This window comes from Peromyscus leucopus, chromosome 9, assembly GCF_004664715.2.
Source record: "Peromyscus leucopus breed LL Stock chromosome 9, UCI_PerLeu_2.1, whole genome shotgun sequence".
NCBI lineage: Eukaryota > Metazoa > Chordata > Mammalia > Rodentia > Cricetidae > Peromyscus > Peromyscus leucopus.
The window spans coordinates 113,441,848-113,468,500 of record NC_051070.1 but is presented as its reverse complement, the minus strand read 5'-3'; the positions used below and the strand labels follow the sequence as shown (position 1 = coordinate 113,468,500).

At 48.0% G+C, this 26,653-nt stretch overlaps 1 protein-coding gene across 2 annotated transcripts in view; it reads left to right on the top strand.

Annotated features, from left to right (window-relative positions):
* Positions 1 to 26,653, top strand: part of Arhgef3 (Rho guanine nucleotide exchange factor 3) — a 283,414-nt gene that overhangs the window by 87,212 nt on the left and 169,549 nt on the right. For both annotated transcript variants that reach the window (XM_028882410.2, XM_037208765.1), the window contains exon 3: positions 3,335 to 3,401. In XM_028882410.2, coding sequence (XP_028738243.1) covers positions 3,335 to 3,401 — 67 coding nt within the window. The remainder of the gene's footprint in view (positions 1 to 3,334; positions 3,402 to 26,653) is intronic.

Here is a 26,653-nt window from a genome sequence, read left to right as displayed (position 1 = left end):
GTCTGCAGACATCTGGCCCTCTCCAAGTGGATCATAAAAAGACAGACGATATGCCCACTTCAGGGAAGTGCTGGGTTCAAGACTGGACTGACCAATCGTTGGGATCTCTGTCAACTCCCATTCTGTACAAATACCACTTCCGCCCCACTGTGGGACGAGTCTCTCACTGATGTCCTCAGCCCCACTGACGTCCTCATGGCAAGTCCCCGGGGAACTCTTGCCGCTCTAAGGATGTCCCTCTGTTCTCCTGCCTAGTGAGCCACTGACTTCCTTGAAGGACACGCATCGTTTGTCCCTCCCTCAAGGGCCTTCTATCTCAGCGGGGCCTCTGTCTGTCTACAGGCTGACCACCCATGAACACTCTCTGCCCCTTGTGTCTGTCTGTGTCCTCAGCTCCACCCCGAGGGCTCTGCCATTTCAAGGGCGATGTGTCTGCTTTTGGGTTCTCCCCATAGGCCGTCTCCCTGGGTCCAGAATTTGAGGAGCATCTCTTAGTTCTTTGATTTTACTAGTCTCACATCGATACCTTCTGCTGCCCCTGGTCCAGGCTCTTGCTGTGCTTCATCAGGGTCATCGAAGGATGGTCCCACCTCTCTCCTGTCCTGTATTGTTTCTTAGAGTTCTGTGCACATTGCACTAAAGAGCCATCCTTTGAAAGCTTAGACCTGGTTTGTCTGCTGCTCAGAGCTTGCATGTTACCCAGACTGAAGATCTTGCCTATGAAACTCTAACCCTGGTTCTCACTCCCGTGACCGTATTCTCTGCCCACTCCCTTCCCCACCCTTGCATCTCACCAGCTGTGCCAAGCATTCCCCACCTGCCCACGGACCTGGGGTGTTCAGGCCACGGGAGACATTCTCCCCGTTCTCTCAAGGTCTGCGTTGAATCATTGCTTTGCTTGGAGAAGCCTGCCCTGTGCACATAAAGCAGTAGCTCGTCTCCCCGTCATTCTCCTGCCTCCACTCCCTGAGCCCTGCCTTGTTCTCAGTACAGTTGATCACCTCCTCACACGAGCTTCCCAGAGAGCAGGGCCTGTGTTTGCTCCCAGTTAGATCCCCATTCCTAAAATGATGCCCAGCATGTTGTAGACTGCACAGGACTTTGGGGCTAACGTGAACTCGGTGTGAGCCAGGGAGAAGGCAGAATGCTTCATGGCGATTATTCCTTAACTCTTCAGAGCAACTCTGTGGAGGTGAAGTCTTACCACATCCTTTTCCGTGATGAAGACTGAAGATTGGGGGAAGTTAGGGAAGTCACCCAAGGTCCCTGTGGTCTTGACCCCAGGCCTTGGATCCTGCAGCATACTTTCTCTGCCCCCTGGCCTGTCCCTGTTGGCCTGACTTCATTCCAGAAAGGTTTGTCGTGGCTGACCAGCATGTGAAAATGTCAACAGCCACTCATGGGAATTCTAGAAACGTGGAGAAGGGTAAGAATAATCTTGTCCTGTGTCAGGATGGACAATTTCTTGGGAGTGTCCTGAGTTCATCACAGCACTTTGTAGGTCTTTTCCTCTTGATGACCAGGACAGGGACTGTGCCAGGTCCTAGGAAGAAGAGAATCGTATAGGATCCAACCCTCTTCAGAATCCTGGGAAGGGCCATGCTAGACCTGGGCCAGTCATCTCTGCTCAGTCTCCCGTGGCAGTGTTCCCTCCAGTGCTGCCCACGTGGACAGTTCTGGAGTTCGAAGCTGGCTGCCAGTTGACCCCCTCCAGCCACAGAGTGCCCACGAGGGTCCACAAGGCTGGAGGAAGGCCCAGGGAATGGAAGCAGCTTACTGAGGCTGAGTCCTCAGGCTGGCTGGGGCTGTGGGCCAGAGACCCCAGGGCTCAGCTGTGGGAGCTGCCTCTCTACTCCCTGTGTGCATGTGCTGACCTCCTGCTGTGTGCTGTTTTCTGTTGTGTGTATCTTTCGAGGATGTTGAGAACAGGTTTGCCGAGGCCAGCACTGGACATCGTTTATTAAGCTACTACTGTGTGTGAGGTTCGGCAGTGACCCAGCATCTCCAAGCTTAACCCTGGACAGGACACTTTTAACATGCATCTTCTGTGTGTCAGGAACATCTAACTCTTTCCTTCTCCTTTGCGGGTGGTGGTGGTTGGGGGTTGTTACTCCTTCTATCCTTTAGGTAGAGGAACTAGAGACCAGAGATGACAAGTCACCTATTGAGTGTCACATCACTAGGGAGAGCAGAGATGTCCCCAGCATCTGTGTCCCACTCCCTGGCCAAAGCTGCCCCTTTATGATGCCCCCCGGGAGGCATGGGCCTTAGCTTGGCAGGTCTCCTTCGAGAGGCTCAACTGGGAAGAGCTGCTCTGAAGACACACACGTGACAGGAAGCGGAAGCAGAAGGAGCTGGCGGGTTAAAGCCTGCAGGAGACAGTTCAGGGGTTGCTGGGAATCTCAGGGCAGAGGTGAGAGAGGAGGGCCAGGACAGGAGGCAGTGGAGCCGGCCAGGAGGTGTGGGAACTGTTACCCAGAGTGATGGAGTAGATGTGTGGTTCAGAAATGGGGACTTGCGGAGCTGATTTCCCCCTCTTGCTGAGAACACTTCAGGCAAAGCCCTCTCCATCTGTATTCAGGCTTGCTCCGCCGACTCCTGGTTATAGACAGTTCCCTCATGTGTTCTAGTTGACATAGTTTCATTTACTTTATTGTCATGCAAAGGTTTTTTTTCATCAAATTCACATCTTTTGAATTTATTTTGCCTGAAAACATTTTTATTTTACTTTCACTTAAAAAAAAGTCTGGTGGGCTGGTAAGATGTCTGAGCAGGTGAGGGCACTCGCTGCCAACGCCGGAGACCCGCATGGCAAGAGAGAACTGATTCCCACAAGTTGTCCCCTGACCTCCAATGACACACTGCACCCTCCACACACAATAACTAAATATAACAAAAAATAAAACCTAGAGCATGTGTGGCCTTCGTGGAGACACCGGGGCTTCTCAGCCTGTGTGTAATGAGGGAGAGTTCCTGTCTGAATCGAAGCCATGAACATTACATCATTTGATGGTGTCCATTTGGGAACTGTTTGTATGTTAGAAAGAAAGAGAGATGCTGGGCATTGGGTCTGACTTGTGGTTGCATCCTAGTTTTGCTATAGATTTGATTTTCACAGGTAGAAGGTTGACTCCTCTGTGGGGCTGTGGCCAAGCAGGGGTTTGGGGTGAAAGTTGCCACTGAAGTCTCCGAAAGATTCCTCCAGAGTCTCCGAAAGATTCCTCCGCCTCATACCCCTAGCTGTCTGTCCCCTAGCCGGCTTTCCTCTTGGTGAGGCAGAACTTTCTCTGTGCATTGAATCACTGAACAGTAACATTTGGTTTTTCTCTTCTAGACCCAAGCGGCCGAGGCAGAACAACTTCTCAATGTTTCCCTCTCCAAAAGCCTGGAATTTCAGAGGGGTAAGTGTCTGTCCTGGGTGACCCTGTCCCACTGGGAACAACACTCTGCTTGGTGGGGACCTGGTGTGCTGCTCTTTGCTCTCCTAACAAGCTTTGCCTGGGGACAGCACCTGTGTGTCCATGTGCGGGTGACATCACCTGCCCTGGACACAGAGCATGTGGCTGTAGGCGCCTCTTGTGAAAATGCCAAGGTCTGTCAAGGCCGTGTCATGCTGTGCTCCTGGAGCTGAGGAAAAGGGAATACGAAATCTGCCCGTCTGGTGATGATGATGATGTGGAGGCTCAAGCCTTCAGGGGACCTTGCTTCCGAGGGTTTAAGGCAACTCATGGAATGTTCTCAAGTACAAAACAGCAGACTCTCCCTGGCCTAGGATGGGTCAGGGAGTTCTTCCTCTTGGTGCCGTCCTCGTCCTTGATGTGAATGTGATGATGACAGTATCTTGACCCAAGGTACTCAGGTGGCTCTGGCGGTGACTTTTGGATCTGTAAGGACTGCTGTGAGCACTCCCCCTGCCCCCAGCCATTGCCTATAATGTTCCCCTGCCCAGCACTCACTCCTAAGCAGGCTGTGCCTGGCCCATCCATTTCACCTACGATGCCTCACCCTCTCTGCACAGTTACGCAGCTGGCTTACAACCCTCCTAGGTGGCCCTGCATGTCTTATCATTGTGTTCAGCTGGGCCCTTGCTGAAATAACTTGGAAGCCCCAAGTGGAAGGTGCACTGAGACCTTGTTTATTTTTGTTTACTGCTGTATCTCTAGGCCTGGCCTAATGCTTGGCTTGTCAAAGGAATGAATGACATCTGTCCTACTGAATTGTGCTTCAAGTCTTCAGTCAATACTACTCTGATCTGTTCCTACTGGTTCTAGTTACACTTTGAAACCACGGATAGAGCACAGTTGTTTATTCAAACTGTGGAACGTGGCACTAATTTTAAATATTTATTTATTCATCTCCCCATTTGTGGGTGTAGGTGTGGCATGTGCCAGGGTGCACACGTGGGAGTCTGAGGGCAGCTTGTGGGTGGGAGTCAGTTTTCTCCTTCCACCATCTAAGTCCTGGGATTGAACACAGGTCATCAGGTTAGGTGGCAAGCATTGCCTTTACCCACCCAGCCATCTCGCCGGCCCGTGATACTTGGGTTTTCACTTGGGTTAGATACCAATTTTCACTTGGGTTAGAGCACTTTTTACTTTTCACTGAGCACAAGGAGAATGGTACTGACTCCTGAGGTAGGTGTGTGACTGACTGAAGTAGGTCTGGTACCTGCTGCTCGTGTTTTTATGGATAAATCTCCATTTCCAAATTGTGTTCAGTGAATGATCATGACCATCAAGAGATTTTAAAAAGCTGGGGCGTGCGATAAATTTGGGACATATTGACCATGCCATATGAAATATGTTCATCACTGCAGGACATGTCAGAGATTTGATGGGTTGATGTCTGGAAACTCCATAAGGAGAATTCGCAGCATTTCCCAGAATCATTGACTAACCCACACAGTCTAGACACACTTTGGAAGTTGAACTCTGTTGTCATCTTTGGACTATGGAGAACCGGGATTTCTCGTGAATGAGGCAGTTTTTTTGAGGGCCACGCTCTCTTATCTATCCCTTCTTTAGTAGTGTCCTGCTCTTCAGCGGTGCTGTTAGCCAGGGGTGGCAGGCACACAGGGCAGCAGGCCACCCCGAATTGCCAAGGGACTGTTATGGTTTTGGCACCCAAAGTCCCGCATTTCAGAGAACCCTCCACCCCAGGCCAGCTGAGTTGACTACCCTGTCTATGGGCTTGAGATGTCTCTATCTGGCCCCTCTTGGAACGGGCTTTTAGAGACCCACATCTGTAAATTGCAGAGGAAAGAGGCACAAGCAATAGACCCTGTTTCAGAAAACTTCTGGCCGAGCGCTTGAGGACCATGCGCGAGTCCCCAGGTCTGATCCCCCATGCTGCAAACTCAATAACTCGGTAAGAATTTCCCAACTTGTTAAACTGGCATAAATGACCGATTTTCAACTGGTGCTTGGGCCAGCGGCAGCGTTTGTCTTGATTTCTTGTTCTGACTTCCGGCCCTGGGTTTCATGAAAAAGTCAGGCAAACTGGCATCAAGACACACCAAAGGGAAAGGGTCTCTCTCTGCCCTGGAGGAGGATCCTCAGTGACATGTGGGGTAGAAGGGACCCGAGAGAGTGGAAGCAATCTCATTCCCAGCAGGACTTGCTCTGTCTGCTATGAAAGCGGCCAGTGTGCCGGGAGGAGGACCTTTGCCTTCTGTGAGGTTATCTTGCGATGCCGATCTGAATGCAAAGTCAATCTCTGGTCTGTTAGGCTGGGCTGTGCACAGGATGGGGTCCTAGAGCACAGCATTCCTAGAACACTTAGTTTCCTCCTTATTTAGAAAGGAAGGTTTTAGACTCTATGTGCTAGCAAATTTTCTGTATTTGTATATGTGGTAGCGAAAGCCTTTGTAGTGTAAGCGTTTGTAATTCTGTTGTTCTTTAGCTTGTGAAGGAAGAGGATGGTGAGCATGCTCACCCAGGTCCTGGGCGGTTGTTATAAAGGAGGGCTGAGGTATAGAGACAGGGTGATGAGTAGTGTACTGGAAAGATGAAGGACCACATTGTTCTAGATTAGAGGTGAAGAGAGATGTGCCTGTGGGAAAGATCTGGGGGTTGAGAGTAGCTGAAGATCAGAGAGGAATATCATGATGTTTTCAAAGGCTTGACAGAGTGAATTGTACAGCAATATCGTCGCCTTACCGAGAAGCTGCAGCGTTGGTGCGAGAAGCATCAGGCTTGTGGGGTGTTTTTTTTTTTTTTTAACTGTATCCATAGTCTTGTCTGTGGAGAGGTACAGGAAGCGCCAGTAATGCTGCTGCACCCTGTCTGCTTATACAGTCGGTCAGCCCTGCCCCAGGTTGCCTTTGTTAGGAAGCACTTCACTCCTGCTGTACCCCCTTCCCCTCCCCCAGTTCCCGTTCTTGGAACTAGGTGTGTCTCCAACCCCAGCAAGGGGTGGTGGTGTGCCCATCTTTCTCTAGACCCAGGGTGCTGCAAATGTATTCACAGACAGACACTGAAGGCATTGTTTGTTTGGCTGGCAGAGGCCTTGGTGGGGATTTTGGAAGCAAAGTAAAAGACAGATCAGAGCAGGAGGAAGGAGAAGGGCAGTGAGGAGGGACCCTGAAGGGTGTGTGGATTCTCTGTGCACATTTGCTCCTCGGGGTTTCTCTGTCTCTGTCTCTCTGTCTCATACACAACACAGAGAGAGGAGAGAGGAGAGACAGAGAGGAGAGAGAGAGAGAGAGACAGACAGACAGACAGAGGCTGATGGACCTACCGGCAGGGAGCTCAGGAGAACTGTGCTCTTCTTCCTTGTTTCTGTCTCCCAAGGCTAGAATAGAGGCGGGCTGGCACTCCACCTGGCATTTCTGTGGGATCCAGACCACAGTTGCTCAGCAAGTGCTGTAACCACAGTTCCCTGGTCCGTGGAACTGTGGCGTTCTTGCGCTTGTCTGCAGATGAGCTGGGAAATGCTTCCCAGGGACCTGCTTTCCACAGAGCGGTGCTGGAGGCCCTGCAGCTCCACTGGACTGCAGGAGACACCAGACACTTTCTCGGCTGTTTCCCTAGTGCCTAGTCTTTACTTTGGAAGACATTAGGAGACTCTTGGGTTTAGAAGGACATGCAATACAGTCTCAGCTTTCTCACTTTTAGCTGAAGGCCTAGGCAGGACTGTGGTTGCAGGTGATGAACTCAATGGAAGCTGTCTGAAGCGAGAAGGGAATCCATGGTCCATATGACTGAGGTAAACCAAGGTGGATGGACTTCAGGCCTGGCTGTATACGGGAGTATGATCTTTCTCAGCTTTGTCCTTCTCCGAGTCTGTCTTGTCTTCCTCCTATGGACCATTTCTATTTTTAGAGGGCCAGGATGATCTGAACAGAGGAAACAGACATTCTTGTTTCCAGGTTCCACAGATGAAATCCTATTGCAGAACTCCGTTTGCCTCAGCCTGAACCACATGCTATATGATGACTAACCCCTGTGGTCATGAGGTTGGTGTACTGTGATTGGACAGGGTTTGGTGAGGCAGGGCCCATGGATCAGAGGAATGCTGTTTCTTAAAGAGAATCCAGTTCCTGGACAGACAGGACATAGCTGTGACCCCTCTAAGGGCCACTCCAAGTCGAGAATTCAGGCCTGGAACATCTCTTATGGTGAGTCCTGTGCCTTCCCCGCATGACCTTACTCTCCCTCTGTTGACCCGAAGGAAACTGTCAAGTCTTCGGTCGGTCTGCGACTCCCTGAAATTCACACTTCAGTGGAGGAGGAGGAGGGCTTGCTGCTCCCACCCCACCAGGCCAGGTCACCACTGACTGCTGTGACCTTACTGTTCCTAAGCATCCAAACAAGGCAGCAGGCCTCCCTCACCAGTCACGGCCTCTGCCCGCAATGGCTCCAGCGCCCACCATGGCATTCCCGCAGTGTGTGTGGACCCAAGCCCTCCCAATATCAAGGTCCTTGGATGCTCAAGTGTGTCTGTGTAGGAGAAGAAGTACATGTTCTCCTGTGCACAGTAAAGCGCCTGTGGATCTCTGTGCTACCTAAAGCGTTGTAAATACTGTGGAAATACTCATTATACCTGCTGTTAGGGAATAATGACAAGAAAAGCAGTCTGTACATACTTAATCCAGGTGAAGTTCCTGCTCTACTTTTCAAGTGTTTTAAAAATTATTTTCTTTAAGATTGATTGATTGATTTTGTGTACAGTGTTCTGGCATGTATGCCTCCACACCAGAAGAGGGCACCAAATCCTATTATAGATGGTTGAGAGCCACCATGTGGTTGCTGGGAATTGAACTCAGGGCCTCTGGAAGAGCAGCCAGTGCTCTTAGCCTCTGAGCCATCTCTCCAGCCCCTTAAAATTATTTTTAAGATATTATTTTATGTATATCTGTGTGTGTGTGCCTGAGTGCGTATCTATGTACCATGTGCGTACAATGCCCACAGAAGCCAGAAGGAGGCACCAGGTCCCCAGGAACTGGAGTTACAGATGGTTGTGAGCCACCATGTGGGTGTCTGGGAATAGAACCTGGACCTCTGGAAGAAGAGCCAGTGCTCTTAACCACTGAGCCGGCTCTCCAGCTCCCAGTATTTCTGATCCGTGGTCAAATCTGTGGATTTTGATAGAACCGATGAATATTGAGAGCTGACTGATATTTTCACTTTAAAGATGAGGAAGTTGAGGAGATGGCTCAGTTAGGAAACGGCCTGTCCTGCAAGTTCAGAAACCTCAGTTTGGATCCTCACACCCACATGAAAAGCCAGGGGTGATGGCATACAGACAGTCCATCTCCTGCAGAGGCTGAGACAGGAAGATGACTTCAGGCTAGGACTTTGAGGCCGGTGTGAGCAGCATATCGAGACCCCACAACAGGCAAAAACCAATAAAGTGAAATACAGATGAAACAAGGCCAACAAATACTTCTGTTGTTAAAGTATATTCTGTTAAAAGTGCTAGAAATAAGAATATTCTATTTGAAAGCTTTTATCACTCGGAATCCCCTTTAATATTGTTTTATTTACTCAAATTTTATTTTTAAAGCTTTTATCTCCCTCTATGTATTAAGACAAGGCTGTTGTCTCATTCTGTAATAACAGTTGTGCAGCAATGTCTCCGTTAGTCCTGGGTGACAAGGCCCATGTCCACCCACCAGGCTTGGTAGAGCGTTCTTTGCATGGGACTACATCCCAAAATGATGCCATGACTGAGTGCTTGGAGTCTCATCTTCTCCTGACAGGTGTGCTGACCTTCTGACATGGAGTAGCAAGTTACCCTAACTTTGGTGGCTTAAAAGTCATCCATTTGCTCAGTTCTTTAGGGCAGACATGAGGGGCCCGTGGGCTGGGTCTCTACTCGGGGTTTCACGGTGCAGAAATCAAGATGTCAGACTGCACACACCGGCAGCTCTCCAGGTTTCACCTCCTCTCATTTCAGCTGCTCAAAGAATTCAGTTCCTCTGGGAGGTCAAGCCTTGGCACCCATGGCTTGGCTGTTTTTAGTTCCTACAGGCCGCCTTCCACCTTCAAAGCCAACATCGGAGAGCCTCCCTGTCAAATCTTCTCATGCTTTAAATCTTCCTGATAGCAGAAAAAGCCAGATTCCCTTCGAGGGCTCACCAGCTGAGGCGAGGCCATCCAGACAGTGCCCGTCCTAATGACCTGAAAGTCCACAGTAACCAACTCCTGCCTGAGGTGATATCCCATGTTGAGGTCCTGCCTGCCTCCTGGGAAGGAGATCATAGGAGGCCTGTGTCCTGAAGATAGGCACTCTGGGGACAGACTTAGATGTCTGTCTCTCTTGCCTGTGGCCACACGTCATAAGGTCGTGCCTGGACTCCAGCTAACTTCACGTCACTCCAGTGACCCCCACATCTTGAGTTACACTTTTGTGGAATATCTTTCCCATATGAAGTTACTTGCAAGTGGGAAAATATTTATACTATTTATCTCATACCAACTTTGTAAATATATAAGGGACTTTGGCAAAGGCGTAATCCAGATTGAAAAAACCCAGTATAAGAAATTGTGAAGGGGTTGGAATAAGCAGTCCTAAAGAGGAAATACAGAGTAACCAAGCCATTCATTTTCACTGATACTTTAAAATAACAAGAGTAGTTAAAAAAAAAAAGGTAACAGTAGCAATAGTAACTTAGTACACTCATCGAAGTCTTACTGTGTGTAAGTATCACATGCCCTAGCAGCCAGTTTAGTGCCCTGGTTCTCACCCCAGTGTTCAGATGGGGAAATAAAGCCAGAACTGTCCCCAGAATTCCACAGTGATGAGACAGAGGGCCCAGCTTGCTTTACGTTTTGTTTATTTAATGTATGTGGTGGCACAGGAGGGACACACGTGTGCCAAAGAGCGTGTGCGGATGTCAGAGGCCAACTGTGTGGGATGTGGTTCTTCCCTTGCACCATGTGGGCCTGAAGGGTCAGACTCAGATAATCGGGCATGGTGCCCAGTTCCTTTACTCACTGAGCCATCCTGCTGGCCCTGGGTCCAGCTTTTAAACAAGTCAGTTCGGCCTCAGAGCCTGTTCTCTCAGTAAAGTGGTTGTATGACAAGTGTAGGTGACGTGACGTGTACAGTGTGAGCGTGTAGTCCGCCATCCATAACTCAATGCATTTGTTTGGGACGAAGGGAGATGGTACGTGGGTAAATACCTAGTCTGGGAAGCGGTCCCTCCTGACTGACCGGCTGAGATGGGTGAGAGCTCCTGGGACTCTCGTGTTAGCTGCATGCTTGCTGTCATGTCTGCGTGTCTGAGAGGAGGTGTACTGCAGCTACAGTTATCAAAAGGAATTAGCATGATAATTAAAGAAGACCTTCCATAATCAGAATCTCCTGTAAGCAAGAGGAGGTATATTTAACCAAGTTTGGGGCTAGAAGACTACCTCAGAGGACATCACTAATTAATTTCATACAAGGTCTTCGAGGATTGGTAAAATCAGGGTATACAGAAAGGGCCTGCTTATCCCATGCCCAAAGACATGTGTCTACATCTTACCACCCCCCAACCACCCATCTCTGAGAACTCAGGGAGGCCACCATGCACACTTGTGGCTGGGCATTTTACCATAGGCTGCCCCTGGATAGTCCATACTCTGAGTTTGGTAGGTAATACTTGGCTGCTATAACAGAAGCTTAAGTGATAAAGCCCTGTGCTTTGGCTTTGGGGTCAGAATACCAGACAGAGGACTTCAGACTAGACACATGACAGCATCAAATCCTCATGGGACAGATGATAAAGCCATCTTTTAAAACCTGAGGCTTAGTTACGGTGTGTCTGGAATAATGCCTCCGGTGGGGTTATGTGTGCGGAAAATATTAGCTCTTTCCTACCAAGGTGCCCATACCTGATGTGAAGGTTTTTAGAGATACGTATTTAATATATGTCTTTTTGGTGTGAGATGCTCTTTTAGAGGGAAAACTGCCCATGCCCATATCTGGTTTCCTCTGAATCCTGCTTTTCTCCTCTTCTTCAGGCAACAGAGCAGCCACCCTGGGTATAGCTGCTGATGCTTGGGAGGGTGAGATCTTGTCGTCTTGGCTTGCTGACACCCACGCTGTGGCAGGCACACTCTGCTCATCTTTAGACTCACGCCTTGCTTGCTTGTTTGCAGACGTTTGGGGTTATGACGGACTTGGGTGTCACTTCTACAGACTGTACACAATTGAGTCTGAATTTGTAGCTGCCTGTGTTTGTCTTAGGTAGCTAACACTTCAGTTAATCTCTGGCTAGTTCCAGAGTTCTGCCAGGTAAAAGATGCTTGAGCTTTGGGATAATTGGAGAATCATAACTGAACATGAAAAAATTTAAATTGGGGACTGAGTAAAGGCACTGTAGTGAAAACCTAGTGACTCGAGTCTGACACCTGGAACCCATGGGAAGGTGGGAGAAGAGAACCAGTTTTACAGTTGCCTCCCACCTCCACTCGTGTGCTAATGTACTTTCCCTAAAATGATAATACATAAAACAATTCTTAAAAAAAAATTTTTTTAAAAACGCATTTAAAAAATTTTAAGCAAGTAGTCTGTATGTGTATACAGACCAAAATTCTACCTAAGGGTCATTCCTCAGGATCACCTGCCTTTGTTTGTTTTTGTTACTGAGTCTCGCTCTGTCTTAGGTCATACAGATTTGCCCAGGCTGGCTGGCTGGCTAAACAGTGCCCTGTCTGTCTCTCCCCAGTGCAGAGATTACAAGTGTGTGCCACCATCCCTGGCTTTTTTCACATGAGTTCTGGGGGTCAAACTAAAGTTCTCGTGTTTGCAAAGCAAGTACTTTACCATCTGACTTCATCCCCCGAGCCCAGCAGACAGAAGTTTTAAAAATTTATTCATTTTTCACATAGGAGTGCTCTGCGTGTACACCTGCAGGCCAGAAGAGGGCGTCAGATCCCATTACAGGTGGTTGTGAGCCACCAGGTGGTTGCTGGGAACTGAACTCAGGACCTCTGGAAGAGCTTCCCGTGCTCTTAACCAAGGAGCATCTCTCCAGCCCGAGCAGACAGATTTTTAAGCAGGCAGAGGTATGGGAAGTTTTCAAAGAGTGCTATGGGAGCTAAGAAGTCTCTGGAACCTGCTCCTCTCTGCCGCCGGCACAGCCGCTCTACAGACTGAATTGCAGTTTTGCCATACTGTGGAAATACAGCCACATTCAGAGATGCAGCCTCCTCCCCTGCGCCGACACATTCTTGGTGGTCCAGCTTTATCAGATGGATACTCCCAAACCCATCCTAAGTGGCCAGGGGATAGGGTCACTCTGTTCCCCATTGTTACTGTAACTGTAGCAATATGGGGGTAGATTAGTTTCCAGAAGAGAAAGGAGGCAGTGGGCAGATGCCAACAATTCTTGCTCTCTAAGTTATTCCTCATTTCTCCTTGAACAGTGAAAAGTGGGCAGTTGCCCCCATCCCTGGCCTCTGACTTCATGTGGCCCTGACTCTGAACTTCTCTTCTTGGAATAGAGGTTGTGCATTTAGTAACTGGTTTCACTTTTTTACCCCCACTCCTGACAGTTTGCAGGGAACAAGAATACCTTACTCAGAAGAATGCGTATCGAACATAGTCATCTCGAGGTAAAGTAATAGCAGGCCCTGAGGACTGTATTCTGAAATGGCTTAAGGCTGTTTCTAGACTGTCCCGAAGTGTTGGCATTTTGCCAGGCTTTCAAACAGAAGACAGCCCAACAATCAACCTGGTAGGGCGTTATGGTTTGTCACATACATTTCATGGAACTTTTCATTCGTTATTTTAATACATTCTAGCCTTCAGTATTCCATATCATAGCAGGGATCTTGCTACCCCAAAGATTCCCTTAGTGGCTGAGAGCAGAGGGAGGTTTCCTTCTCTAGAGAAGAAACTTCCCCCTCAGTTCACGTTCCTCCACCAGGCGTCTATTTTCCCTTTTTTCTGCCTGTGTCAGAGCCTGGGAACGGGAGCTGGTCAAGGTTCTGTCCCTGGCTTTTCCCCTCTCCTTTGTCACTGTGGTCCACCCAATGGCTCAGACTCAGAGTCACCACCTGCTCTTTAAATGTCCTGATCACACTGTTCATTAAATCCTATCGAGCACACGGTGAGAAGCAAGGCTCCATGGTGTGTGTCCTCAAAGCCCAAGCAAGAAGCCCCTATACAGAAGGTTCCCTGGACCACCGGCCCGTGCTGGCGTCAGAGGTTCGGGAATAGCTAGGCCTGGCGGCTCACGCCTATCATCCTAGCACTCAGGAGGCTGGGACAAGAGGATTGTCACAAGAGGCCAGCCTGGTCTATTATGAGAAACCTTGTCTCTACTCCCAGTGGACCCCCCCACTCTCACTTCTGAGGGAGAGAGGGGCAGACATACAGACAGACAGACCTGGGACAAGTCTGTTTGATCAGTAGCTGCTTTTTGCCAATTGGCTCAAAAAAAATTGCCGTCTAATTTCCGTTTTACTTGTTTGCTGCACAGACGACACATGGAGCCAGCACGGGCAGGCAGTAGTGCAGTGCACAGCCACATGCGGCCCCCCCTGTGGATTAGGGGCTCCGTTGTGTTTTGTGGCCCTGTATGTCTACTGCCTCTGACGTCTCCTGTGTACTTCATGGGTGTACATGGCACTCTAACGACTTGTGTCTCATGGATATTAAGTATCTTTTGCCCTTTTCATTTATGTTTAGCACATATGTTTTGCTCACTAGTCCTTTGCATATACTTAGCATGACGTAAAATATTTCCCGTTATTGAAATTGTCTCCTAAGTGACATTTTCTATAAGCGAAATGTATACATTCCAAAGCCAAATCTTACTACAGTGTGGTTACATGGGGTCATTTTTAATGAGCGATTCTGTAGAAGTGTGATAATAAAATTCCTCTATTGCTGGAGTTTGGGGCTCATTATCGCTCCCCAGCCAGGCTCTCTTGCCATCCGGCTCTGGAGATCTCCAAGTCCTGGGCCAGCGATTTTTGTGCACGATTGTTCCTGCCCACTTGCAGGCGGCATTGGTAGTAGAACAGCTGGCTTTGACACTGCAGGAGCAACGTGTGCCACCAGCCCCAGACTGCTTGGCTAACACACACTCAGCACGGAAGGAACATTCTGTGCGTCACAATATTGCTAATGTGCAATGTGCTTCTGTGTCCTCAGGGTGGATTGGATCTAACATCCCATTTAGGAAACAAAAGGGGTGGGGACAAGGCTGATTGCTTTTTTTTTTAATGGACAGAGGAAGATTTGTTTAAGAGCATAGCTCTGAGTTAGGAGAAGTGCAATGGTGTATCAGCTATGCGTTTTAATTTATGCAGGTTCACCTAAACCTTACTGGAGAGGGGGTGGGAGAAAACTGTGACTCAGTACAGGTGTTCAGGGACAAGTAGCTGTTGTTACCTCTGATATTCTTCTTGGGGATTCTAGACTGTGCCATGGACCTCTGTGCAGTGTGCACCCTAAAACCAAGCAGCAGCTTTCTCTGGCACTAAGCTGAAGATGCGTATACCACACTTGCTCTCATGGCAGAGGAGGGGGTATCAAGGGTGGTTTGCTAGGAGAAAGGATTCGCTTGGTTCCTTTTTTACAATGCGTGTTGTGTTGTCAGCATTTTGATCATGAATCATGACAAACACATGAGAAAGTCGGAAGACAAGTCCATTGAGCGTTCTCTGTCCAGAATCAGCAGCTGCTAATGTTTGTTTTACTTATTGGTTAACTGTGGACATGGTGTGGCTTTATTTTTCTGAGACATCAAAATAACACATTTGCATAGACCATGACTTTGTACTTCTGAATACGCCATCATATAGATGCTTAAAATAAGGTTGTTATTGTCAAATCCAGCACAGTTGCCGGTTCCTTTATTTCTTATCCTTTGGTGTGTGTTCATACCGTCCCAGCTGGCTCTCCTGGACTGGAGTTTTTGTTTCTTAGTTTTTTTTTTTTATCTAATCAAAGGTTAAGATTTTGTTATGAGGTTTCTTAAGTATATTTTATTCTCAGGTAGTCCTTTTGCCCCACCCCCTTTATGATCTTTTAAAGTGTTTTGAAAAGATCAGACCAGTTGCTTATAGATGTGTCTCATATTCAGCTGGTAAATACTTCAGTATCGTGTGTGTGTGTGTGTGTGTGTGTGTGTGTGTGTGTGTGTGTGTGTGTGTGTGTGTGTGCATCTACCCTAGGATGTCATTTAACCTGTTTTTCTGTCCTTTATATTTCTTGTGAACTGTTAGTTTACGATGTGGTTTGCTTGATGCCCTGGGGTTGCTGCAGGCCTCCCATTCACAGGCACAGCTGGGTTGCTTGTTAATCTGAAGCTACTGTCCTCGGCCATCAGATGCTCCCAGCAGCCAAGGCTCTTCTGGGGGTGGCTAGCACTGCAGATTCCTTCCGTCATTTTAGATGGAGCTCTAAGCAAAGAACAGGTACTCTACTGCCCCTAGAAAGTGATGCTTTATCTAATAAAAGAATACTCAGTTGTGAGGACCTGGGCTCTTGTCCTCGGGGTTTTGTCCTTGTGTGTGGCTCTGCTGGGTACATGGTGGTGCCAACTCTGTCTGCCTCGATTGGCCCATAGTTCTCTCTGAAAGTCCCTAAGGAAGTTCTGAGTGGTCAGCTCATCTCTCTGGTCATCACCAGCTGGCTTCTGGTCAACTCTTAGAAGGGCTCCTCTCTTGACTCATTCATCTGTAGCTAGAGAATCAAGTCCAAGGGGATCTGCCATTTGCCAGTCTGGGCAGGTGATTCATGCTCCCTGGCTGAAATGTACCAGCTTCTTCCGGGGATTAGATTAAAGAATCTATGTCAGTTTGCCATGGGTCTGTGATTAAGTGCTAAACAGGTCAGCCCTTTCCTGCCTGGCTTCTCAGTCTGGGATCTCACAGCCAGGCAGCCCTGCTGAGAGGTGAATTACCTGGAAAGCTAAAGACATCCCAACAACAGGTTCTAGTCTAGAATACCTTTTCCTTTCTCCCCAGTGTTTTTCCACTTTTAAGCAATAGATTCAGACCACGGATCAAGGGAAACAGTCCAGATGATTGGCTGCGTGTGTGCGTGTGCGTGCGTGCGTGCGTGCGTGCGTGTGTGTGTGTGTGTGTGTGTGTGTGTGTGTGTGTAAGACAAAAGACAAAGTCATACCTGACACATGCGTGTGTATGCGTGTGTGTGTGTGTGTGTGTGTGTGTGTGTGTGTGTATGTGTGTGTGTAAGACAAAAGACAAAGTCATACCTGACACATGTGGGAATATGCTAGGCATAGACTACTTCTTGTGTTACAAGCTATTGACCGAATTTTAAATGTAGTCCAGATACATTCTGGAATGTTTCCTTTGTATGCCTTCTGATAGGTGTTGATCTGTGGTAATTCAGTCTTAATGCATCTTGTGAAGTTTGGGACTGTCTGTCTGAGACATCTTTTGCTTGTCTCTCTGCTGTATCACTGACCACATTCTTCTAATGCTTGTGGTTTTGATGTGGGAAAAATTACCAACTTGTTTTGAGGGATCAAAGATCATTTCAGTATTGAGGTAACACTCTAAACCATTGACCTCAAAATTACAACAACAACAATAAAATGTACAGGTACAGCTGGGCGGTGGTGGCACACACCTTTAATCCCAGCACTCAGGAGGCAGAGCCATGTGGATCTCTTGAGTTCGAGGCCAGCCTGGTCTACAGAGCAAGATCCAGGACAGGCACCAAAACTACACAGAGAAACACTGTCTCGAAAAACCAAAAAAAAAAAAAAAAAAAAAAAAAAAAAAAAAAAGAAAGAAAGAAAGAAAAAGAAAAAGAAAAAAAGAAAAAATGTACATGTGTACGGAAGAGTGTGTGTGTGCGTGTGTGTGTATTATATGTGGACGTGGAGGTCAGCTGTCAATCATGGGTGTCATTCTTCAGGAGCTGTCCACCTTGGCTTTTTTGTTTGTTTGTTTGAGACAGAGTCTTACTAGGTGGCTAACGCTAACCTCGAACTTGCTTTGTAGATCAGAATGGCTTCAAGCTCACGAGGATCCTCCTGTTTCTGCCCCAGGCCTTGGGATTAAAGGTGTTTGCCACCACTCTTGGCTTCCACCTTGCTTTTGAGACAGGGTCTCTCACTGGTCTGCAGTTGGTATATCAGGCTGTGCTGGCTGGCCATGAAGGTCCAGGAACCTGTCTCTTGGGTTCCCCAGCACAAGGATGCTCTGAGCACAGACCACCACCCCTGGCTTTTTAACATTTATACACTGAGGATCTTGATGGCAAAAACCCAACTAAGCAGCCTCAGAAAAATCGTAGTTGTTTTTCTTCACTTAAAGAACTGACCTATATTGTCAGCAATCACTTGGGATGACTACAGATGGAAACCTTGTGTTGGGAATTCGTGAATTGTGATAGCTTTCTGTCATCATGATAAATATATGAGGTACACAACTTTTTAAAATAAAGGAAGGCTATACTGACTCAAATGTTTGGCCATGGTCGCTTGCTCCTGATGCTTCAGGACCGTAGCAGCACAGGCCATCATGGCAGGGGCATGTTGCAGAGGATGCATCTCCCCTCATGTGACCAGGAAGGAAAGAGGAAGGGGACAGGTGTCGACTCGTGTACGTTCTGTCACCTCTCAATAGCCCCAGCGTGTGTCCCAGGCCTTCAACCCATAGTCCTTTAAGGAGAATTTCAATAGAATTGTAGCTGCAGTCACAAAGAATAGTTAGTGTTCTAGTATCATTTCTGTCACTGTGGTAAAATTGCCCGTCAGAAAGCAGGCGTGGGGAGGGAGAGTCTGTTCTAGTCCACAGGTCCAGGTGACCGTCCACTAAGGCAGGTATTTTTGAAACAGCTTCTTACATCATATTCGCTGTCAAGAGCTGAGAGAAATAAATGCATGTATACCCGCTACTCTGCTCACATCCACAGTTCAGGACCCAAGCCCAGAGAATGGTGCCGCCCACAGTGGATGGGGCTTCTAATGTAATGAAAGCAAATGAGACAGTCCCGGGTAAACACCCCCTGCCCAAACCTCATCTAGATAACCCTTTATGGTGATGCTCTTCCCAGATGACTCAAAGATGTGTCAAATTGGTAGTGAAAACTAACCATCACACTTGGTTTTTAAAAAATGCTTTTTGACTTAAAAACAAACAAACAGACGGACAAACAAACAACAGACAAACAAACAAAATTATTTTTCACTCCACAGTTGGTTGTTTCTCATCCTGGGACTTGTGTGGTTAAAATCTAATGTAGTTTTTCTTAGAAAGGACCTCTACTAGGCACCGGAAGTTTATTGGCAATTTCTAAGACTTCCCAGGAAGGGAGGGCTTGAAGTTTAGACTGGAGCTCCTTTCAAGTGTTCAGAAGTAGCATTTGCAGCTCTCAGAACATAATGAACTCTCCCGCTGTCTCTTCTCCCAGGCTTTTCCTCTGTCTTTTAAAAAATATTCTCATCTCATTACTTAGAGTGACTAAGAGACCAGCAGATGTGTCACAAAAAGACTTGTCCTCAGTTCGCTTTTCTCTTTCCCTGCCCGACACCTGGTGGCTCAGGACGTGACTTTTCCCTCTCCATTCGTCATCCTGATGTGGCTAGCAAAGTTTCTGTTGAGGATAGCACGTGACCCTCATCTCTCACCTCAAAAATCCTTCCACTTATCTGCTTGCTCTTCATTTCCATTTAGGGGGTTAACGCTGTCTTGTTGTATTTTGTGTATGATTTTATGCTCTTAGCTCCAGTATTTTTGCTACTGATCTCCAAGGGCAGGTGTTAAGAAAGGGCAGAGAAACCCAAGAAGTCCTTAGTAGGAGGCGGTAAGAAGGGGTTCTAAGTATCTCGCTTAATTTTGTTTTAGTAATTCTAGTAAAAAGCCTCTCCCAGGATCTGTGCCCACAATTGTCAGGAGAAATAGCTCAGTTACTGAGATTTCCTCTAAGCTGCCTGCTCTTCCTCAACCTTGACTCTGGGGTTATTTCTAGAACCTGATCTCTACTCTGTGGTTCAGAGGGATGGAGAATATTTTTGTCTGTTTGTGAGTTGTGTTTGCTCACAGACTCATGTGGCTACTGTTGCTTACGGTTGCTGGTTCATTTCTTCTGGCCTGACGGGTTATGTTGGCATGGTAAAGAGCAGCTCTAAGCAATTCCTTTCCCACTGTTTGTGTGATAACACTGGCAACTGTCTCCAGCCATTAACCATTGGCGTGGGTAAGCTACATAGTTTTATTAAAGTGCCTGTCGTGTGAGGAAGGTGTAGCTTGTGACAGGTGAGGAGATGCTCGTGTCCCCAAGAGAACTCTGTCACCGCTGTGAGCTCAGCGAGCAGATGACTGAGCATCAGGAATATAGTCATGCCTGCACTGGGCGAGGCTGAACAACCTTGAGCTGAAGTGCTGGTGGATGAAGGCAGGGTGACTTCGAACTCCTGATCCTTCCATCTTCCAAGCACTGGGATCGTAGGTGTGCACTGCCATGCCCAGTTTTATGTGATATTGGGAAGGACTTTATGCCTGCTAGATAGGCAAATGCTTTATCATCTAAACAAGGGTTCCCTCTGGTAACTGTCACCTATCCCATTAACTAAAGGAGATCATTCAGAAGTCTTGAGGCTCTCATGAGCATCCAGAATCATGAGCTGTAAGGACACACATGCTCTAGTTCAGTTTTTTTGCTTTTAGAAATCACCTCTTACTGCCATGATTGTAGGAACCAAGAAATAAGAATCTGGGGGGAGACGATCTTCTTAAGCCCCTGCGGGTCTCCTTGCTTGGTTCTCAAAATGCTCTCCATAGAGTTGGAGAAACATGACCTGAGGTTAGTTAGAGGTGCAGTCTTGGGCCCTGCCCTGCCCAAATCAGTGTCTGTACCTAACAGAGGTCAACACTCTCCAATTCAGGGATCACACTGTTTCTAGTATGTGCAGAGTATCCTTTTGCTGACTGTGAGGGGTTAGCCTGTGCTACCCTGGGCAAGACAGCAGTCTGTGTGAAGGACGGAGGAAGCCCACACTACCCTCTCACTGGGCGCACTGTGGTCCAGTGCATTTCCTGCCTGGGTTGCTTTGTTGGAGGGTCTCTGCCTGTTCACAGTCCTACCTCTCCCTTGTCGTGTCACAGACAAATTTGACCTCTCTGGGATTTACACATCCCTTCATCCCTGTCACTTGTAGGTGTGTTTTAGGGGCATTGTTTTCAGAAGGCAGTTTGCTGCGGGCAGAAACCCCGTGATGCTGTCACTCGTCATGTGTGAGATCCACGTGACATGAGATTTAGGCAGAAGGTAAGCAGCGCTCATGTGGAGCCTCGAATACATTGCAGGTTTAGGATGCAAATCCCTGAAGTAATTCTATTTTGTACTGTGGTCTTGCTCCCCACCCTCTTCCACCCCAGTCATTATCTGGTATAGAATTAGCCATTCTGGGCTTTCAGAGGGGGAAGAAATGAGGGGGTCCTGGTGCTGAAAGGACTTGAAAGGCATTTCAGGGCCCATGTCCAAGCCTGTGGAGCAGAAGCAGGACCTATGCGGACGCTGCCACTAGCAAGCTCTGTGGCTGTGGACCAAGAAGTCAACCCCGGTCAATCCTGGTGTCCTCCGGTCCCTGCCTCAGAAGTTACCATAGTGACGAGACAGCCATGATGCAGCCAAGCATTCTACCTACTGCCTGCCATGTAGAAGTCATTCCAAACAAGGAAGCCTTTCTGTTCATTGCTTCCAGGGGCTGGAAGCATATTAAGGGTCTGTGAAGAGAAATCTACTCCTTAGCCTCCATTGGCTCATTCTGTTGCTGCACAGGGGCTTGGAGGGTTCTTCTCACCATGCTGTGGCTTGGCTTGCGCGACCAAAGTCAGATTGCCTGCCGTCAGACTGGCTGAGTGCTCTATGGTGATTGTTTAATACCACCAAGCTTCGGATTTTCTCGCTTGTAAAATGCGCCTCATAGTTGTATGTGACCCAAGGGGCTGTTGAGAAGGCGTCTGTGAGAATGCATAAAACGGCCCCAGAGCTTGGCACAGTGTGAGAAGTTGCTGTTGCTTCCCCTTTATGGAGACCAGGAGATCCAGGTCTTACATGGTGGGTGGCTCTCCCAAGCCTGTTGCTCATGTGGGGCAGCCCAGATATTAGGGTTTATGTTATGTAACCCCAACATTGTACCTGCCAGGTGTAGGAAATCACTACACCAGCACTCCTCAGGTGCCTGTTTTTGGGGTTCCCTTCTCAGTCCCACCCTCTTTTCTTGAGACAGGGTCTCATGTATCAAGTTTGCCTCAAACTCACTAAGTAGCTAAGGTTGACCTTCAACTTCTGATCCTCCTGCTTCTACTTCCTGAGTAGAATACAGGTAGGTAGAATTACAGACATGTGCCGTCACACCCAGTTTATGTGGTACTGAGGATTGAAGCTAGGGTCTAGTGTATGCGGGGGACAAGCACAGAGAACCAGATCCCAGCCCCAACAAATTCTTACATTGGGTTAAAGCAGATGATAATAAAACCATGATCACTACATTATAGAACGCTACCTATTATGTTTAATGGGAAAATGTCTTGTTATATATGATAATCATATATGTGTATGTGTGCACATACACTAACACCAGCAACATCTATTTGTACAGATTTATATTCCTATTAGAAGTAACCTAGACATTGTCAGTACTCACAATGACTGTTTTTTGTTTGTTTTCGAGACAGGGTTTCAATGTGAAGCCCTGGCTGTCCTAGACTCTCACTCTGTAGACCAGGCTGGCCTTGAACTCACACAGGCTGTGCCACCGAGCTTTGTTGACTGTTGAGAGTCCCCCTTAGAAGGAGGTGGTGAGAGGGTCCCTGGACCCTCACCTGAGATCCCATTTGCTCCTTCCAGCCATTTGTATGAAGTTCTGCCCTAACCAGATGTGGCCTTCAGTTGGTGGGGCCGGGGTGTTCTATGAAATGCTGACGTATATGGGGGCGGTTGACCGAAGGGGGCCCCATCTCTGTGGTTGTGAGGAAGCCATCATCCATGCTGAGGAAAGGCTTTTCACTGCTGCTGCTTTCAGATCCCCCATGCTGTTCTCGGGAACACCCCCCCACCCCCCCACCCCCACTCTGGGAGCCTAGTCACCTCCTTGGCTCCCCAGTTGAACCCTGGTGGAATCCTACTTTGGTTTGCCACTGGGACTTCCTAAGGAGGAGTAGACATTGTTCCGCTTTCCCAGGGAAGGAATTCTTGAGAAACAACATCAGAGAGGGTCATGGTGGGGTCTCTTCCCTCAGCCCCCAGATGCCCGTTCCACTTAGGAGGCTCTTTTATGTTCAAACCACACTCTTAGGAAAACAGCAAGCAACTTTTGCTTTTAATGATGACATGAACCTGAGGTGGGTCTTGTTAGCCCAGTACAGGAGTCTTGATGGGGATAACTGTCATTATCAAAAAGCAGGGGACTCCTGGTTTTCTCAATGAATCAGCCGTTTCAGAGCTCTGTGTAGCTTCTCATCATAGGAGGGTTCGGTGTGCTGTTGGAAGGACGACCTTGTCTGGCTTCTTCGGTGGAGAAAGGAGAGCCAGGAGAAGTAGAAAGGGGACTTTTTTTTTTTTTTTTTTTTTTAAATTGTGATTACAGTTTCTGGCCTTTAGCTAATATAATTATGTCTGTGGATTTTAAAACGTAGAGGAAATGACTACCAACCTACCAGTATTAGACCAGTATTATGTATCATGCCGTTGTCCTTGACAAAATGAGTTTCTGTCCAGCTGTGCGGCCACTCTGAGCCGTGTACGATGGTTTGTGTCCTTGAGTCCAGCTCTCAGCCAGTCTTTATGCCTTGGCCCGTCTGCAGGCCCTGTAACTAACTGGCTCCCTCCAGGAGTTATGCTGTCAGTCTCTCACTCCCTCTCTTGTTTTGACCCCCTCCTCAGCCAAGTAGTGCTCACACATCCCTGACATCCCATTGAAGGCATTCCCTTTGGGTAGAGCCTGAAAATTGTCCCTGACTTCTTCAGGCTGGAGTGCCTGGTTCAAGGTCCCAGCACCTGCCTGAGGGAGCCCTGTGGTGCGGAGCCCCCCCCCCCCCAATACAAATCCAAGTTAAAGGTTTTGTTCATCTCTGTCAAGCCCAGCTCAGGGGACAACTCCCTTAACCTTTCCAAGCCTAAAGGCTGTCTGTGGACTAGGGATATAAAAGCACAGAGCGGCGAGTTAACAGCGCTTCGCCTGGCATCCGGCGCGTAGAAAGCCCTCGGGCAGTGATGTTTGCTCTTGTTATTGAAGTGAATTCATTGCAGGATGTGGTGAGTTCTGCAAAGGAAATCAACAGGTATCTTGACAGAGAATAAGAGTTGGGATGTGGAGTATAGTCCTTTGGACAGTCTGGTCAGGAAAGGTCTCCCCTGAGCTGATATTGCCTGGTGAGGATGCTGCTGCTGCTGCGGTTGCTGCTGCTGCTGCTGCTGCTGCTGCTGCTGCTGCGGCTGCATGAGAGCTGGGGCGGAGCTTCCTGGGGAGGAATAGCCAATGCAAAGACTCAGACAGGAAGGAGCCTGATGAGAAACAGAACACGTGACCTCAGCCTGAGAGGAGGGAGGGGAAGTAGGAGATAAGATCCTGGAGGAATTAGAGCCAATCGATGCAGGACCTGGGGTCAAAGGACAGAGTAAATGTGAGAGAAACCACTTGGTCCTGGGACTCAGAATTACTCTGTGCACTTGATTTCTGGACTGCCTTGCCAGTCTGTGTGCAGGGATTAACCCCTTCGCAATAAAACGTAGTTCTGTTAAGTAGAAAGTGAACTCAGGGTAGCTCAGGGAGACTTGGAAGGATCCGGGAACCAGGAACAGTCCCAGATAACACCACTAACAGTTCTCCTAAGGACACTTTTGCTGACGCTGCTGGGTGGGGGGGATGCCACCGTTGTATCACAGGCAATAGAACATGGCTTCCAATCTGCCCTCACAGCCTCCTCTTAATGATGACAGAGCCAGCTCTTCGCGGTTCTGGCTGCCCCGTCTCCCACCTGACCTAGGCGTAGGATGAGAGGACCTAATTGGCTGAGCCTAGCTAGTGCTCTGGTACAAGGAAGGCTGGGAAGTGAGTAGGTGGGCAGTACTCTTTTGGGGCTCTAGTTTCTGAGCTGGGGACTCCCCAGGCCCAGGAAGGAAGTTCAGCTGTAGGGCATCCACACACACCCTTGGTTGTTAGAGACATCCCAGGCCTTGACGGTCAGCCTGGAATCATGAGGCCTCTTCAGTGTGCACTTAGTGGGTGGCAGCGTCTGAGAAGAGCTTTGACTGTTTTCTTCCTGGCCAATGATAATTTAAAAAGCAGCCCTGAGTTTGGAGACAACTCTCTCTCTCTCTGGGATGAGAGGCTAGGCACTGTGTTTGTGCAGGTGGATGGGGAACATGTCTCCCCTGTGTTTATCACAGATCTCCATTCCTGCTGGAAATGGCCCTGGCTATTGTCAGCTCTCATAATTGGTTCTTGTTACGGCTGCGGCCGCACGGGCTGTATTGTCTATCTGCAATTCTTCAGCAGAGTTTATTGTTTATGTATGTGGTCTCCAGGAAGCTGCATTCGGAAATCTCTGCCTCAGCAGGAAGTCTCTCTTAAAGGTACAGTGTCCTGGGAGCGGCCTGGATGGGAGCAGGTGCTGCAGGCTAGTCAGAACCTTGTTGTCCCTTGGGTAGGAGCTTAAGCCTTTTCCCAGCATCCCATTGGTTTTCTGTTTTCCAGCGTTTTGGTGATTCCTTTATGATTTTGATTTAAGGGGGGTGAAAGTAGCAATTTTTATTCTTCAGATATACTTAAACACACATTTCATTTTTTTTTTTTAAGAAGAAAAACAAATGTACTTTACTGTTGTACAGCCGAGTGAGTGTTCTGAGACATGTGGGCAGAGTGCGTCTTCATATCTTGCTATTTTTCTTAAGGGTATTTTTGGTAGAACTCTTGAGCTTTTTAGATGGACACAGTAATGTTAGAGAAGACATTAAATATATATATATAAAACATTAAATATATATACATACACACACACACACACACACACACACACACACACACGCACTCAGGAGGCTGAGGCTGGAGGATTGCAAGTTCAAAGCCATCCTGGCTGTCTCATTAGACCCCATCACAGACTCAAAGCAAATAGAAATAAATGAAAAAAACAAAACAAGGTTTCTTCTTTTTGAAAATAAGTAAAGAAATTACTTTAAAAAATTTAAGAGAAAAATTTAAACCTATATAAAAATAGAATGATCTATGGCGGCCCCATAGCTTTTGCTCTGCCTGTACACACGTCAGTCAGTGTCCTGTGGTCCTCCCCACAGACTGTTGAGGATGAAGGCATCCTTCTGTGGGCTTTACACAGGAGGAAACGGGTGAAGGAAGTGACATGACTTACCAGCTCAGCCAGGCCGTCTGTGGCCCCCACACTCATCTTAATGCTGTACCCCTGGGCCAGCCGGGCAGTTGTAGCTAGAGTTACAGTAAGGAAGAAAGGGCCGATGAGATGGCCCAGCAGGTAAAGGCGCTCGGTCCCAAGCCTGACTGCCCGGCCTCCATACCCAGAACCCACACAGAGGAGGGAGAGAACCCACTGCTCTATGTGGGTCAAGGAACAAAATATATATTATATAAAGAAATGTCATAATTGTTTTAAGTATAACTGAGAAGCAGAGGAGACACTGGGTAATAAAAAATGATTTTTGCTTTTGTTGCATATCTTAGCCCAGAAAATTAAAGTGTAGCGTTGTTTTTCTCACATGAGCAAAGCACTTCTTAAAATCCTCCTGGTTATTCAATGTAGGCTTCAGAAACTACCACCCCCACCCCCGCCCCCGCGTTCAGACTTTCCACTGGTAACTGGATTTGGCAGTCTAATGTCAAAGAGCAAATCTCATTTCCAAGTAAGGAAGTTCTCTGGCTGATAGTGATCAACTCATCATTTGTGTAAAATCTTGTCTCTTCCAAAGAATTGGGCCGAGGTCAGTAACCCACAAGGGTTTCACTTTTGACTGACAGGCTAACCAAGAGGACTTGACGGTCCCTGGGAAGAGCTGCATGAAGGAGTCTCGTGTTCAGGTAAACCGTAAATCACACGAGCTTGTTTGCAGCGTCTCAAATGTGTTCCAAGGCCATTCTTCAGGCTGCTCGTGGTTGCAAGGAATGCACAGCTGCCAGCACCTGTGACTCGGCCCTTTTTCACATTCTCTTAGTAGAGTGGTTGGCCGGGCATCTGTATTAGTTCTGTGTTGCTGTGAC